The 18,175-nt window shown below is 31.8% G+C and overlaps 1 protein-coding gene across 2 annotated transcripts in view; it reads right to left on the bottom strand.

Annotated features, from left to right (window-relative positions):
- The window catches only part of Prim2 (DNA primase subunit 2), a 71,405-nt gene that overhangs the window by 36,571 nt on the left and 16,659 nt on the right, over nucleotides 1-18,175 (bottom strand). For both annotated transcript variants that reach the window (XM_035357329.2, XM_035357330.2), the window contains exons 3-6: nucleotides 15,610-15,722; nucleotides 7,548-7,642; nucleotides 2,968-3,088; nucleotides 2,006-2,095 (exon numbers count right to left, since the gene is read on the bottom strand). In XM_035357329.2, coding sequence (XP_035213220.1) covers nucleotides 2,006-2,095; nucleotides 2,968-3,088; nucleotides 7,548-7,642; nucleotides 15,610-15,722 — 419 coding nt within the window. The remainder of the gene's footprint in view (nucleotides 1-2,005; nucleotides 2,096-2,967; nucleotides 3,089-7,547; nucleotides 7,643-15,609; nucleotides 15,723-18,175) is intronic.

Here is an 18,175-nt window from a genome sequence, read left to right as displayed (position 1 = left end):
TTTTAAACTAGCTCATACCATCCGTTATACATTAAACACATATGCACATGCGTAAAGGTATTATGCGCATAAGCATGCACAGAAAGTTTGTAGCTTTGAGGTCTGGATTATGAATGTCTGGATTAAAGACTTTATACTGTATTAAGCTCTTCTTTTTTTTTTTTTTTTTTTTTTTTGTAAATTTTGATACCCTTTAGATCATAAATACTTCATTATTTCATAGTTTTAATTTTATAATTTCTACATGCCATCTTACTAGATTTAAACTGATGATCTAGTATCCGGAAAATCCCAAATACGGAATCGCTGACCTCCCGATGAGTCCGGATCTCAGACTTTGCATAGTACATACTAATGAATTGACAAAATGGGTGTCGCAACGAGTGTCACGCTGAAGTCGCAACGAGTGTCACGCTGAAGTCGCAACGAGTCCGGATTTCAGACTGTATATATAATATGTACTGTTAGATTGTGTTTATAATATCAGCAGTTGGCATGAATATATTAGTGTTATTTTACCAGAATAAGCAAAAAATAAATATGAATAATAATTATGAATTAGAATAGCTGTAACCACATAGATAGGAGAAATTTTTGCAACAGGAATAAATTAGCATGTGATCTCAGCAAATAAAGCTTCATTTTCATCATTCAGATATCACTGATATATTAAGTTTTCCACATGTTTTAAAACATTTGTACTAAAATGCAATTATAATATTTCATGATAAACTGGCCATAATATAATTTTAAAACTTAAAGGTTAATTATAATTAATTAATAAAGTATAAATGAACAGTAAAATGAGAAATAAAGGCCAGCTTATATCCTGCAAATCAAACAAACAAAATAATGATATTTGTTTCAAAATAATAAAATATAAATCATTGCCAAGAAGCTGCCATACGGATTACATAGATAAGAGCTGCAAGTAAAATAACTACATTTTTCTATTAAGCAAGCACTAGTAGATGAAATCTATCAAGAAGCTGCCATTACATAATCAGTCTCTTAAAAGACTTTAAAAAAGTTGCATTATTAATAAATATTTTCTATTAAAATATTAATTTTAACAGAGAAAGACAATTTACATAACAGTCAAATATAGTACGGTACTTATATTTTACCCCACTGACTGTGAAAGTTGGTTAACATCAAGCCATGAAAGTTAGTGGAAATTCCACGAAAGCTGTGCCAGTCATTCAAGCTGAATTCTGAAAGAAATGTTTCTTTATTTAATAAAGAATCAGTATTCGACATAGTATGTTTTTGTTTTTCGTAAAAATGCTTTTGCCAATTTCTACTATTTTTTTAGGCCCTCCCATTGTATCAAAACACCTGTTTAGAAGACTATGAGTACAAACTCCCTATAGATAACTGTTACAATTTATCTGTACTGTTTTGTTGGACATATTCATCTGTCCACATTGTGTCCATTAATACACACTTTTTTTTATGCTAGGATCCCATAACTCTGAAAATGATTCACTGCTGTAAAAAGGCAGGTCCAAATTTGAGTGTTTTTTTTTTTCCTTCCAAAATGCAGGGGGAGGGGAACACAGATATAACAGTACACTTATACCCTTGTTCATAAAAACAAGAAGTGGCTTATCGAGAATCAGTCATACAGAGAGAGTTACATGAAGGAAAAGCATATAGGTATGCTACACAATGCTTGTCCATAATTTGCACTAAATCATGCTGCTTGGCAACAATTTTACAGTTGACAACATAATATGTAAGTGCCCAATACTTTCGCATGGAGTTTTATAGTAGGGGGTGTAAAATACATTTAGTATAAAATTAGAATTCTTCTTTATTTTCGCTTTCAGTTTAATTTCATTTTCATTAGAAAATAATGCAGAAAATGTTCCCTACTAAATTATCAAAATAAGAATGTTCACAAATAAAAATCTGTTAAGTCATTTTAATATTAAATGCAAAAATAAAATTAATTTAAAAGTTTAAATAATATTTGCATAATACATCATGAGAGAAAACTTACTTTATAGAAATCTATACTTCGTGCTTTTGCAGGATTACAGTGTCCCAAACATAAATTTTCAAATATATCCTCTTTTTCTTCTGGCTTTATCTAAAATAAAAAAGAAGTTCTATATAATACATAAATCAAGGTTAGTTATTTTATAAATGAAATATTTTTAAATACAAACAGATACATTAAATCATGTTACTGATTATTTCAAAAGGCAAAGTAATATTTTATAAACAAAAACTAAACTAAACTCACTGGCATTTAAACAAATAATGGTGCTTACGTATTATTGCAACCATCTTAGCAGAAGAGGCCAAATTTCCAAAATGTACGAAACTGATAACCATTGCACATGAGCTTTCTTCAGGCAATCCTGCTCATAACAAACTTTCAAGCAAGCAGTGTTGCCATTCCCAGCTCCAAACATTTTTATACACAAATTCTGATATTTTTTGCCTTTAACTGAATTTTAAAATACATATTTGTGGAATTTGCCAACATTGGAAGAAACTAAAGTAATGTGTTTGGAGAAATATAGTATTTTACAGCAAAATTACTGAAGGCAATAATGATGCGATGAGCTTGTTAGATAGCCAGTGCACAATCCTGAGTTTGTATAACTCACTGATATTTTTTTTAAGCAAAATAAAATTGCTGTATACATGGAAAAGAGAACAGTGGGAAAAAATTACAGAAAGGTATCAAGAAGGACATTGTTTTATTTGTTAATGTATCATATTATAATGTCTCTTATTTAGTAATATTTTAATATATTGATAAAGTTTAACTACTTATGATAAATATCGATAATTTGGCAATCTTGTTTAAAAAAGTTGTGAAAATAGCCCTCTGGTATCCGATAAGTAACTTTTACCTTTTCATTTGCAATAGAGCCCAAAATTGCACCAAAGTAATTGCACTCATATGTAAGTACCCAAATAATTTAAAAAGTTAACATTTAAACTACTTACTGGTTCATACTTTAAGTTATTTATGTCCATAAACAGTTTCCGACTTTTTGTTTGCTCAGAAGTAAAGCGAAAACGAAAGAGATCAACTTCTTGATTTATAAACCATCTTCTTAAGTCCTCTCTTCAATAAAACAATACATAAAAGGATACATTTACAATTAATTAAATTCACATTTAGAAAAAAAATTATTACAGCTAAATACTAAACATATACAAGATAACAACATTAAAACATAAACATAAACAACATTAAAAAGACCAAATTTTTAGCTTCTCTTCCTCCCTTAAGATAATATGAAACTAAAAAGAAATGTCAAATAATATATGGTTTATTAAATTTAAAACTAATCCAGTTTTGAATTAATAAACCTTTAAAACTAGTATAATCCGGACCTGTAGCTTTGAGGTCCGGATTATAGATCATTCCAGATTATGGGTGTCCGAATTAACGACTTTTGACTCTATTACGATGTAGTGTTTTCTTATTTGATTTGTGTGCCGGATTTTTTTCAAGAATATGAGCTGGTAGAGTATTAATTTTCTTAACAGGCAACTTTTACCAAGTCAACAAGTGCTTTTTTAATTCTGTTGTTGAGATTAGTGATAGCAAATTCTTTATCAAGGTAGACTTAAGTTTGGAACTGCAAGTTAATGAATCTAGTTTTCCTCAGAATGTAAGCTGATTGGTAATGGTCCAACTTTTTGGTGTAGGTGGATAATAGTCCATAAAGGGAGAAATTCAATGGAAAATATGCTGAGCTCATTTCTTCTGCTACTGCTATGTGTGGAGTATGTTGTAAACCTTTTAATAAAAGTATCTAAGACTTTTGACAAAGTATTATAATTTATTCCAGTTGGGGCATTTAGTCCTATAATTTTTATGCCATTCAGGGCAGCAAAATCCTTCAGAATTCTACCACATGTGTTGAGATGTCCAGAATTCTAGGCAGGATTTTTTAACCCAGCAGAAGGCGCGCACCCATCACTGACAATAGAGATCGCGCGGGGTGACTGGGTCACCCCAATCAGTTTTATTAGGAATATGTGCTATAAATTTTATAAAAACCATTTGATTATAAACAATAATTGCAATATTTCATTAAGAAACTATACGTCTTTACTTAAGAAAACTTATTTTAATATTTAAGGAAAAATTCCATTCAAAATAAATACATACCTAATCAGGGATAAGGAATCAGCATACACCTCTGGCAAACATAGAAAGAATGCATTTTACATGAAAAATTATCACATGTTTTGCAAGAAATTGTAGTTTTATTGTCTTTAGACCTCGGACACATAGCACATCGGCCTTTGTTGAGTTTTGGTTTCTTTGATGGACCTTCCTCTGATCCATTAGAAGTGGCATTTTTGATGCTTTCACGAAGCACTTTAGGAAGTATTGGCATATTTTTTCTTATCTCTATGTGGGGCTGTATAAGAGATAATGCTAAATTTTTTACGAATTTTCTCCTATTTCTATATTGTAAGGGAGGGGTTTTTGTTGACAGTAAGGCAACTCTGGCATTTATTGCAGCGACGTTCAATATGCAATAAAAAACGACCATCGGCCATCTGTTAGTTTTTCGAGCTGTCGAATATAATGATGACATTTCATCAACTTTGTCAACTCCACCTTTCATTGTATTATAAAAGTGAATTATTTCTGGTTTCTTCGTATCATCACTTTCATCAATGGCAGCATCGCGGTGCATTGTAGATAACAAAACTACACATTTTGATTTTTTAGGCACATACGATACTAATGTCATGTTCTTTTGGAACCCAAATATAGAAGAATAAACTTTCCTACTTTTTGTTTCAACAAACTCGGTGGGAATTTCAGCCTTGTTTCTCTTCAGGGTTCCTACAATGGTTAGCTTCTTTGATAAAAGTTCTTTTGCTAGAGGATAACTCGTATACCAATTATCCATTGTTACGTTTCTGCCTGATCCAAACAAAGGGGAGCACAAGCGTTTTGTAATTTCAAATGGTGAATTTTAAACTCTGAAAGGACCTTCCGGCTGTTGTCCGGCGTATATCTCCATGATAGCTGTAAAATGTCCTAGAATCTACTAAGGCAAATATTTTTATTCCATACTTCGCTGGTTTGCTGGGTATATACTGACGAAAGGAACACCGCCCGCGAAATTTCTCTAATTTTTCGTTGATTGTGACGTATTCACCAATAATGTAAGCCTTTTGGCAATTTTCATTGAAATTCGCAAAAAATTCTCTTACAGCCACCAGTATGTCCACTTTTTTCCGAGATTCACGATCGGTCACATTGTCTAACCGTAGACACCTGAGAAGAAATATAAATCTTTTATACGACATTGTGTTCCGTAAAATTTCAATGCCTGATCCATCAGTAGCCCACAAATCTTGCGCATTCGTATGTGACGATTTATGCAAGCCGCACAGATATAAAAGCCCAAAAAGTGCTCTAACTTCCACGTCATTTGTCGTTTTGACATCTCGCTCTCTGGTGTAATTTACAGATATTTTTTCAATATAAATATTTGTGCACTCTACAATGGATCGTATCATTTTAGCATTGAAAAACAATTCCCAACTTTCTAGAGGCTTCATTATACTGCATGCAGTACCTTTTAATCCTGGTAAATGAGTTATTATATTTTGAGAAGATGTTTTCACTTTTTGATTTGGTTTTCCTTTTTGCCAAACTGTTTTGTTTTTGCTAAAAAAAGTACTTTCTTCTAAATCAGGATTTTTGTCGTCTTCATCTTTCTGCTCAAATTCACTTTCGCTGTCGTGAGAACTGTATATTTCTTCATCAGATTCATTTTCACTATCTTGATCAATTTCTTCATCAGAAAACTCTACTTCATCTAATAGAGTTCTCAAACGTTCCATCTCTTTTTCATATTCTGTAAATTTACATTTGTAAGCCATTATCTATCAAATTAATCCAACAGACAAGTAACGAAAACACTCCAAAGCACGAAGCTAGAACAAGCTAAACTGCTCCTAATGAAAAATTTCGAAGCAATGACGTTTGCACAGGGTGACTGAATTACCCCGTTCTTTCATGCATTCCAAGAAACGATTGCTTCTCTGGGAGAAAGGGAAAAAAAGTAAAAATAACAATACACATTCCAAGGGGAGTGTCAGACAGGAGGATACTAGAAGGATGATTCATTAACATGAAATGTTTCCAGTCTGGATTGTTGATTTTCGACACATGAGGTGACTCAGTGCCCCGCGCGATCTCTCCCAGGTTAAGCTGAAATCACCAGTTATTAAAGCTGGGAGTCAGTACAGGTTAAACTGTGAAAGTCTTGATTTGTTATAATGTGACTAGGTGGGTATAGACTGAGATGAATATAAGAATGCTTCATTTGTTTTTCCATATATCAGAGCTGCTATGGCTTCTATGTGCAATAGAGTAGGGAGGATATAAAAGGAAAACTTAAGATGCTTTTTAATACCTAATGCAGTACCATCTTCCCTATTATGGGTATGGTCAGTGCTAATTATTTGATAACCTTGGATCTTGAAATGATCGCAGGGTCTTGAGTTCTTTTAAGAAAAAGTAATCCACGTTGTTTTTTAAGAAAGACTTAATTAAAAAAACACTAAAAAATAATTACAATACTATATTATTAATACCATTCACAAAAAAAGCACTTTATTAGTTATTTTTTGAATAATAAAAAACTTGAATAAAGCAAAGAAACATATGTGTATAACTGTTTTGTGTTACATAAAAACAAAGAAAACTGCATGTGAATTCTTTTTTTTTTTTTTTTTTTTTTTTTTTTAACATTCCCATTAAATGCAAGTGACACTGAAAACATATACTAATCATGCCATTTGTACAAAAATTTTTTTGACATACATTTATGAACCCTCTGAGCTGCATAAACAGTTTTATCCAGTCATGAGATTCTTTTTGTCACTTGGTATATTAGCTTATAATTTATTTTTCTTATTTACTTCCTTTAGTAATGTAAATGTCATCTTAACGAATGTAAGTTTATAAAAATAGAGACTAAGTAATTCTACAAATTTAGCTAATAAATGCTGGTTAAATACAGGTCTTTTTGACAAATCCAAAAAAGGGTTAATATGAGGGAAAAAAGCTAGAACCAAAATTGAAAAATTTGATTTTTTTAAGAAAATTTTATCAAAAAATTAATGGTCTGCTCCTTTAAACACAAATGGCCATTTAAGAAAGTTTTAGAATGCAGGATAAATGAGAAATATCATAAATCAGAAATATAACTTTGATTAATCACACACTGAACCAGCATTTAGTTTGTAAAATTTAAAATTTCTTTTTAATCATATCTGTGTATTATTTTTGGGAGAACAGAAAAAAGTGTTGAAGCAAATGCCAGTATAAATGTACCGATTTCTTCATCAACTGCAATGCAAGCATGTAATTTTTAAATTTCACTACTAAAACATAAAGCAAATCATGGTTTGTTGACAACTTGCTATTATCAAGATGAGATAGTTAAAGCGGATTACGTGTTTGCATAAAAACATTTTCCCAACATTACATTGCTACTATTTATAACTGTTCCTTTACTTTCTTGACTGTAAATATTTACCTTCTACAATAAGCTAAACGAAGTATGAAATGCGATATATGATCTCTTCTTCTTTCATCATATATTTCATCTGTTATAGCCATTTCAGGTACTGCCTGTAAGATTAAAAAAACATAAATTTATATCTTTATTTGTATGACAATAAAAGTAAATATTACACATTCACTTAATGGATGAAAATGTGAAATTCGAGTACTGGTGAAAGCATTTCACATTTTTCCCATCTCCTGCTTTAAAATACCTAATGACTCTACATGCCTATATTTTCAAGGATTTGTTACTATTCCTTTCATTATTTTTTAAAAGGAAAACTGGTTAAAAACTATTTAAAGCCAAACTTGGTTAATTTATTTACACAATTTTTTCCTCTACACAAATTTTGTATATTGCTTTTTTAATGTATGTTCTATAAATTCTAGCTAGTATTTTCATCTTTATACCTATGTTTCATCCATATCACAGGACTTTGCTAACACCCATTTCGTCAATTCATTAGTATGTACTAAGCAAAGTTTGAGATCCGGACTCATCGGGAGGTCAGCGTATTTGGGATTTTCCGGATATTAGATTATCAATTTAAATCTAGTACGATCGCATGCAGAAAGTATAAAATTAAAAATATGAAATCATGGTTTATGAAACAATAAGCATTTATGACCTAAAGGGTATCAAAATTTACAAAAAAAAAAAAAGTTTAATATTTATTTGTTTATTTTATTAAGCATCTCTTTCAATTTAAGTTGTTTAAGTTGTTTCATTTTTTGTGATAATACTTTCTCTTTAATTCTATAAACAGACATAGTTTCTTGTTCAGTTACAAAGTTCTGCTGTGCAAGTCCTGTAATTGCTGTGTCGAGAATTCCGATTAAATTGCCAATAGACATTTTTTTCATTTTCAATAACCTCTTAGTCCCTTTCTTCACTATCATTAGTGGTATTTTGTGGATCTAGAACCATTCCACAAATTTTACCATCCATTAAATGACTGATGATTGGGGCACTGTCATTGCAATGAAAAACTTCAGTTACATCATTTTCATTTATTACCACTTCTCCACATTTCTTTACAAAATCCATTAACTGGAAAATTTTACCTTTGCTTTACGATATCCGAAAACCTTAAAATTTGTGGCTATCATAATCAGCACCCTCACCATGAAATATGGTAGCTGACCATAAATTATGCCAAGCATTTTTAAAGTATCTGGAGACTTATCCTCCCACGATCTTGTGATTTGGACAGTTTCGATGATAGTTTTGGCATGGATCATGAACAGAGAACCATTGAACACATCCATTGAAAATTGATAGAAAAATATCAGGGAACTGACCAATCTAGATAACTGAAGATGCGTTCCAGAGGACGTCAACCCAGTACACTTGCCTACCCGAACTTGTGACCTGTTGAGTTGAATGTGGGAGGGTCCAACTTGGTTGTATGGAAAGGAGAGCCTTGGCCAATATCGGGATTATCTGTTCCAGAGGAAGGACTTCTGGAGTGAAGCAAGACAGCTGTCCCAAGAAAGATTTTTGTATTTTTGAGAATTACAAAAGAATTCTCTGCTGTTTGTGTTTTGAGATTTTGTAACAACATCATGGAAACTCTAAGAAGTTGAAAGATGAGGTTTCATATGAAAAGACTGAAAAAGCAGAAAACACTGGTAAAAATCATCCAGTCTGAATGACCTTTAGAAATACATGAGATGTATAATAATATGATATGCATGCGTATGCAATGAGTGCACTTTTTTGCTTTCATATTGGCGCTGTGGAGTTTGTTGGCTGATGAAAAACACAGCATCAAATTTCTTCAGAAATATGGTATTTTGCCTAACAAAAGAGAATGCAAAAATTCATATTCCACAAAGTTATACTTTATAAGCAAAAAAAGAATGCTGTATTTGGTGGGGGGCGGAAGAAAGAGAGAAGAATAAGAAGAATGCGCAGTGTCAAATTTATGCAGTTCTTTGATTATTTAAATGAAAACAGATTGCAGCGTACATGGGGCAAATGATAGTGTGCACAGTCCCAAATTATGTCGAAGCTGGGTTATCCACAGTTCTCCAAAGCTAACACAGGTCATGTATACAAGAAGAAAATAGCACACACACAAAAAAGAGACTATTTTATTGTAAATATTTCTTGCATTTTTTATTTTATTTATTTTTTTTTTTAATTTGTTGCTGTTTTGTGTAATTCTTAGTGTCCCACTATCTTTTACAATGGCCATTGTGTTTTGTGTTAACCTGGAAAAAATTAATTGCCAATGTTTGACGACTTTTCAGGAGGAGGCATAGATAATTAGAAAGTACAATTCATTTAGATCAATATACACATAATGTTAGCCTACATTTGATAAATATATAACCTGTAAATATTAATATAAAAGCATTCAAGTACATTTATGAGCTTATTGTTCTCTTTTTAATTTTAGAGCTAACATAAATAAATAATATTTAATCAATTTCATTATTTTACATTGGTTGAAACAGAAATAGTTAGTAATACAATAGTGTTTAAAGAAATAGATAAGATTCATTGTTTAATATTGTCAAAAAATTATTTTTTAAAGAAGGAACTTTATTTAATTATAATCTTTAATAAAATAGCATTTGGTAAATAAACAATGAAAAAACTCTTGTTGTATTACAATTTAACTAGAAAGGGGGGAACTCAACTATGCAAATTTTTCAAATATCCAGATGGATTGCAGTTCCATTTACTCCAGATAAATGTTCTGCTGCACAATTAAAAGTTCTTATGCCATAAATGTTACTAGCATTACACTGAATATATATTCAACTTCTCCTGATAATGAAAATTGAAAATGACTGAAAAATATGTAGCATGGAAATAATCATAGGAAAAAAAATCACTTGCAATTTAATAATTAAACTACATAAATGCAGCACACCTTTATTCTATGTCAGTTGAATAAAATATTTTAAGACTGATGCCCATTAAGACACCATTTATTTTATTTTCAAAGTGAAGTTATATTTTTACATCAATTTATGAACATGTCAAAAGTGAAAGAAAGACTATTTAGCACTTCTGCCATAGTGTTCTCACTTCCCATAGCTACCAATTTTGAAATATAAAAAACCAGGAGGTTCTTGCCCAAAAACTGGGAGTTTCTGGGAGAGTTTCCCTGAAGCAGTGATGCAATTTTAAAAAATTCCAAATTGTATTAAGTTGACTTTATAATGCATGATCCAGGTTATTGAATTATTTTTATATGATTCTGATGTAAAATAAATTACTCCCTGAGTTCCAAATCAGTTGCTACGTTTAGGTTGAAAATTTTGTCCCAGATTAGTTGCTACATTTCAAGTAGGTGGAGTCATAAATAACTTCCAATGCAGGTAAATGGACACTAGTAAAATTATACAATGTACTAACGCATTATAGTATTAGGTGTTAGAGGCAATGCTAACTCAAATGTGAAGTAATGAGAATAAGAAGTAATGTGACTTGATCTTAATAAAAAAGTGATGATAATTGTAATTATGAATAACAATTTAGAAAATAGCCTAAAGAAGAAAATTAATAATATAAAGCGTAACACTGTATTGCAATTTTTACTGCAACCTTTGGAAAATCATAAACTAAGCCATGGTGCTATAAATGCTGCTGGGATGAAGTTTAATGTTCATCATAGTACAATATCCCATTGCAGAAGCAGGCTAAGACGTCAAAAATAAATTATGATAAAATTTGAAATGCAAGTTCACAAAAAATCAGTAAATGCGGACAAAAAAAGATTTTTCTGAGCAATTGAGCAAAATCAAAGTTGTCCTAATAAAACAAAGACAATCACTGCAAAGTTTATTGTGTGCTGTTAGTATCCCTAAATCAACATTAGACAGGATTTTCAAGGAGGGAAAAGTTTTGAAGCGTATTTCATCTATCATGAAACCAAGTCTAACAGAAAAAAATAAGCTCAACAGAATTCGATTTTGTTTACAGCATGTTCAATCTAATGGATGCTTTTCGGAAATATGGGATCGTATTCATACTGATGAAAAATGGTTTTATATTATAAAAACTCGTAATTTGTTTTACATCCCCCTGAATGAAACTGAACCTTTAAGGCACATTGCAAAAGCAATAGGTTTAGTAACAGAGTAATATTTATGGCAGTAATGGCAAGACCAAGATATGACTTGACAGGAAGCGAAATGTTTGATGAAAAAATTAGAAAATTGCTTTTTGTTTATTCAGAAAATATAAAAAGAAACTAAAAAAATCAAGCAAAAGAAACTGCGAACCCGAAAAATGATTATAGAAAAAGTTTTGCCGGCTATACATGGAAATTTTCCAAGTAGTGAAAAATCAAGTACTATGTACACACAAGACAATGCCAAACCTTATTTGGCAGTGGATGATCCCAGTATCATAGCGGAATGTTTAAAAGATGGATGCAATTTGCAACTACTATTCCAAATAGTCCATATTTAAGCTTACTTGATCTTGAGTTTTTTAATGCAATACAGTCATTGCAATATTAGATGCCCACAAAGAATATTGACAACTTAATTGGTACTTTTGAAGTCACTTCTCGAAATATAGAAGTAGAAAACTTCAGAAGTTGATCACATCAGCAACATGCGACTTGACACTGTCCTAGAGCAAATGTTCTTCAGTTTAAAAACATTCTTTTGGCAGACCTTAATACCAGCTTTAGTTAAATATTGTTTCAATTTTATGCATGATTACCTCATGCAGCTGTGAATTTTCAGCATTCTAGAGCAATCTTCTTTTCTTCTCTCTTTTTTTTTTCTCTTCCTTTTTTTTTCGGGGGGACGGGGGGAGGGTGGGGGACAGGGAGGTTATCTCTTTTATTAATTAACAGACTACTGAAGGATATGAACATATGAACTCGAGTAATATTCCTAACAAATTTTGTCTCCATACTTTTCTAGAGAAAAAAAATTCAACATTTTGTTTTTCCTTTACATCATTACAAAATAAAATAAGCTACTTTTGAAAACACAAAGCTTTGATTATAACTCAGGAATCTTCTTAAAAAGTCAGTTAATTAAAATAACTGGCCTAAGTTTTAAATTTTAAATTCAGTAACAATCTTTAAAATCAAACATTAATTGGACTAGACTGGGAAAAGCAATATGTGTATGGTTAATTATTTATGAAAGGTTCAAGATAATATACAACAGTTACAAAATAAAGAATTAATAAGATATTCTATCTTTAGTTACGCATTAATACTTACCATATTTTCTGGAATATAATGCACACCAGTGTATAATGCACATCTATAATTTCAAGCTACATTTTTTTTATTTTTAGGTATATTCGCCATATTACATGCGCCCTATTCTTGATAGATATGAAATGTTCTTATCTTTTGAAGTCACTTATTCAAAGAATTGTCCTAGCCTATCAAACAATGATATACCTAATTGACAAGTGATAATGGGAACAATATGTATTTGGGTTAAATGCTTGACAGAGTAAATATTTCTGCAAAGAGTATTTAATGTTGTTGTCCACAAGAATACTGCTGTAGAGTTTAAAGAATGCTATTGTAGATAATAAAGCAAGTGATGTGAAAGGAACAAAAAAGGTTCATATAAAAATAACAGGTCAAGAAATATTGCACTTCAACGTAGAGCTTTCCTGCTTAGCGGACTGTTCAAAATTAAAACCCATTGTTATTTTTAAAAGAACGATCATGCCAAAATTTAATTTTTCAAAGGGTGTTTTCATTCATATTTACAAGAAAGGATGAACGGTGTGAAATTGTGGATAAGAAATGTTTGGCAAAAGTGTCCTTTTGCCTAAAAGAATCCAGAAAGTCTTTTAGTCTGAGACATGTTCAGATCTCATCTAATTAATAATACAAAGAAATTATTGAAAGGGTGTAATACAGACATGGTAGTTATTCCAGGCAAATTAATGCCATTAGTTCAGCCTTTAGATGTGTGCATCAGTAGTAAACCATTCAAAGAAATTTTAAAACGACAGTGGAGTACGTGGATGTCAGAAGGTGAAAAAACATTTCCAAAATGAGCCCAAATGCATCATGCCTGTTTAGAAATAGTATGCAAGTGGATAATAAAATTAAACCCGACATAATTCAAATCTTTTTAAAAAGTGCAGTATATCCAACAATCTAGATGAAACAAAAGATAATAATCTATTTATGGATGAGTAAAAGTGATTGTGAAGATATAACAGGAGACGAATATCATGAACCTTTCATGTTATCCAATAATGAAAATTTTTAGTTCATATGCTATGTCATTTCTTTTAAATAAACAGCATTTAGATATATATAGAAATCTAATTTTTTATGCTCAATCTTTATTTTTAAATCTATCATTTTTATACCTGGCGTATAACACACACCCATAAATTTCAATCTAATGTTTTGTATTGAAAGTGCATGTTATATACCGGAATATACAGCAAGTTTTTAAGTTTCACTACTTTCACATAGCTATTTTTTTAGATTTCCATATTAGGTCTTTATGGGCACTCATTTCTAGCCTTTATGTAAAATCTCACTAAAGAGATTTTAGAGAAGGCTTTGCTAAAATCTTTAGGATTTTCTGCTTTTCCAAAACACTCAAAGTATATTAAGCTAAGAACTGTCTCATTACAATTTGCAATGACAGCTAAGGACTGTCATTGCAGATAAATTTACGAAACACTGAAAGCCACATAAGGCAGATAGCATGTGCATGTGTGCAGACAGACTGAAAGTTCATCACTCAGTATGAATAATATTAAATTGATTTTTCATGGCTAGCTAACATACGAGGTAGGATTCCAAAGTTCCCGGATTGAGTCTATAACGTAAAAAATATTATGAATTAAATTGCAGAAACTCCTCCTTCGAAATAAGACCCTTGTGCAACAACACACTTTTGACAGTGCCTGTAAAGTTCACTGAAGCATGTCTGGAATCCATTTTTGGCCATGTCCTTTAATTCAGCCTGCAATGCAAGTCATTGACAAGTAGGGATTGGTGAGCAGGAGTGCTGTCATGCAACAGCACCCATAACTGCTCAGCCCACATTTTTGGTCTCTTCTTCCGGATCAACTTACACAAACGACGCAGTATTTCGATGTCGAGTTCTTTGTTCACAGTGCACCATTCAGGTATAAATTCCAGATGCACAATGTCTTGGATACTGAAGAATACCTCTAGCATGACCTTTTCTTTAGAGTGATCTTGGTGGAATTTCTGCTTCTGTGGAGATTGTGGTGAATTCCACGTTGCCGATGCTCTCTTGGTTTACGGGTTGTACAAAAAACACCATTTCTCATCTCCAATAACAATTCTGCCAAGTAAGGAAGGAGCTTTGTCAACAGCCGAGATCAAGTCTCCTCCCATTTCCATTTGAATTCCCTTCTGGTCTACGTTTAACATGTGAGGACTGATTGTTGACACACCCTATGCATGTTAAGATCCTTAGTCAGTATTCGCTGACATGCTGCCTCCGATATCCCAACTGATTCTGCGATTTGGCAAATTATTTGCTGCCTGTTCGCACATACTGTTGCAGACACCATTTTGATGTTTTCATTGGTGTGCAAAGTCATGGGACGGCCACAGCATTCGCCGTCTTCGGCACTTTCCCTGCATTCTCTGAATAGACGATGCTACTCAAAAAATTGCATTCTCGATAACGTTTCACTTCTGTACACATGCTTCAACATTTCAAAAGTCTCTGTAATATTCTTTACCAAGTAAACACAAAATTTGATATTGATTGTCTGCTCAACTGACACCATTTCTTTCTATCGCCGGTTACTAAATGCACCTGCCTAGAAAAATCGCTGTCGCCGTGAGCTTTCCACCATGTGATTTGAGACACAACACTTTTAGAAAAGGGGAAGAACACAGTAACACAAAAATCCTCTCGTAGTTGCCCTACTGCAAAATATTTTTGCGTTATAGACTCAGTCTGGGAACTTTTGAATCTTACAACATACATTCAGAATATTATACAAATCACTTTAATTTTCTGAAGTTCTATATGAAAGTCAAGATACAAGAAAGTTTTAGAGGGAACAAAGTTAACATACTTACTATTTTATAATAGAAATGAAGCTTCTGCTTTTTTAGCTCACTTATAATCATATCTCTGTAGTCCTGTGAACTTTTATTATGTTTTGCACCAGCTCTCTCTATTAATCGAAGTACTATAAAAAAAACAAAGTAGCTAAACTACAAACATGTAAAATTTAACACAATTAAAATATTTGATTTTTTTTTAAGATGAGAATCATATACAATAATACAATTTGAAATTCAGCATAGACTTTTTAATTATGAATTTAAAATATGAATATCATTTCAATTTTAAACAGCCTCTTTTAAATTAAATTTATTAATTTTTAATATAAGAAAATGCACAGATTTTATAAAATTGAACATCCATCTTACATAGTTATTTCAACATATAAGAACTAACTTAACTTCCAGGATTGACTTAATTTAGCTATTTATGTCTCATCGTGAATTGCTGATGCTTTTCACAAATATCGATTTTGTTTTCTATGCTAGCTACAAAGAAATAGTTTGGTTTGATTTATTTGATTATGGCAAAGCACTCGAAGGTTTTCTACCTAACTTTAAAGAAATGCTAAGTAATTCTCCATCTTTTACACATTGGACTATGTCCAAGCACTTGAACAAATGTGATTGCACTGCCTATGCCAACATTCATTTTTCACATTCCAGAATGCATGGTGCATTTAAGTGCCCTAATAATTTATTAAAAAATTATTCAATCAGGGGCCCACCAGCGGCCGAGCGGTAAAGTTGCTGAACACTGGTAGTTCGGTCCGAGATTCGAATCCCGCGAACGGGCTGGCTGCATGGGCGTTTTCGTGGTTTTCCCCATGTGTAATGTGTATACGAGCCAGTTTCCCTTAGAAAGTCCTCCATGAAGGCATCCCTCCCCTGAGGCAGACAGCCCTAGTGTGCTTTGCCATAATTAAATACACCACCATCATACACCATCAATCAGGAAAGTTGAAACTATTGTCCCTTCTGAACACAGATATCCAGTAAACATATTTATTTTTCACAACAATGAAATCATGGTTGTATGGTCACAGTAAATACATTTTTAGAGATCTGCTTGTTCTGCTGGAAAATTATTAAGGCAAGACTGTGTGAAACTTTATAAGTTAATGAGATAGTAAAATAATAAGCTGCTGATGAATTCTATGATTTTGTAAGTTTTCCACAACAGTTTCGGAAATGAAGGGTTGCATCACATAAATGATATCTGAAGCACATATGTTAAAATTATAATGCTCGTAGTTCCTGAAGAGAAATATCATCTATCTAGTCAATTGGTGCATTCTGTAAAATCTTTAAGCAGAACCTTCTTCTAGTAAATTTTCCTTCATAAAACACAGTCAACAAAATGTCCTTCCAAATGCCATATTACAGTACAAAGTCCCAGATCCAGTCTCATCAGGATTTCTACGATTCCGGATTTGGAATTTTTCCAGATATTAGATCATCACTTTAAATCTAGTAAGATGGTATGTAGAAATAATAAAATTAAAAATATGAAATCATAATTTATGAAATAATGAAACATTTATGATTTTATGGATATCAAAATTTACAATAAAAAGCTTAATATTTATTTTTTACTTTATTAAACATTCAAGATGTTTAAGTTGTTTCATTTTTTGTGGTAATACCTTTCTCTTTAATTCTACAGACAGACATAATTTCTTATTCAGTTACAAAGTTGCATTTTTGAAATTCTGTAATTGCCGACTAGAATTTGGACTAACTTGTCAATCGAAATTTTTTCTTCTCTCTGTCCCTCTGTCTGCAGCGGTATTTTCTGGATCTAGAATCATACTACAGATTTCGCCATCCGGTAACTGATCAATAATTGAGCAGCATTATCATCACAGTTAAAAACTTCTTTTATATCCTCTTCATTTATTACCGTTTCTCCACATTTCTTTATAAAATACACCAATTGGAAAATATAACCTTTGGTTTGCGATATCCTAAAACTTTCAGATTCACTGCTATCATCATAAAATTTATACACATTTGGCTATGTATTATAAGATGGCGACTAAATACAAGTTGTTCAGCTAAATTTTATCTTGCTTCTATCGTATACTGAGACAATTAAGCCTGAATTGTATTAGTTTAGTTATTTATTATACTTATGCCTATATCTTGCACATGCTTATACGAGACCTGAATAAATAAATTTGCACATATACTTAAGACTTATTGAAGGCTGGCACCTGATGCAGTCTCTGTGGCTCCTAAATTCTGCAACCAAGTTCTCCCTTCGTCTTCCCTAAATTCTGCTGTCTGGTGTGGCCATATGAACTCTGGTGCTGGTTCTGGGTTTATGTGAATAACAAATGACTTATTCTTAATTCAAATAGCACTAAATGTAATCTTTTGGCCTATGAGTATCATTAACAAAATCTACTTTTAGCATATGGAAAGAAATTTTTGTTAAATTTTTCCTGTCAACATTTCTAAGTGCATTTAACTTAAATCTGTAGTCATCGCCGAGCGTAATGTGAACATAAAAGGTTACTGTGCTGTTTCTCAATTACTAATATAAAAAAAATTATTTAGGTATCACTCCATGAGT

The sequence above is a fragment of the Stegodyphus dumicola genome, chromosome 1 (genome assembly GCF_044657685.1).
Source record: "Stegodyphus dumicola isolate Sdum_Otavi_A_Nest chromosome 1, ASM4465768v1".
NCBI lineage: Eukaryota > Metazoa > Arthropoda > Arachnida > Araneae > Eresidae > Stegodyphus > Stegodyphus dumicola.
Note: the sequence above shows the minus strand (reverse complement) of the source record. Positions and strands in the feature narration are given on the sequence as shown.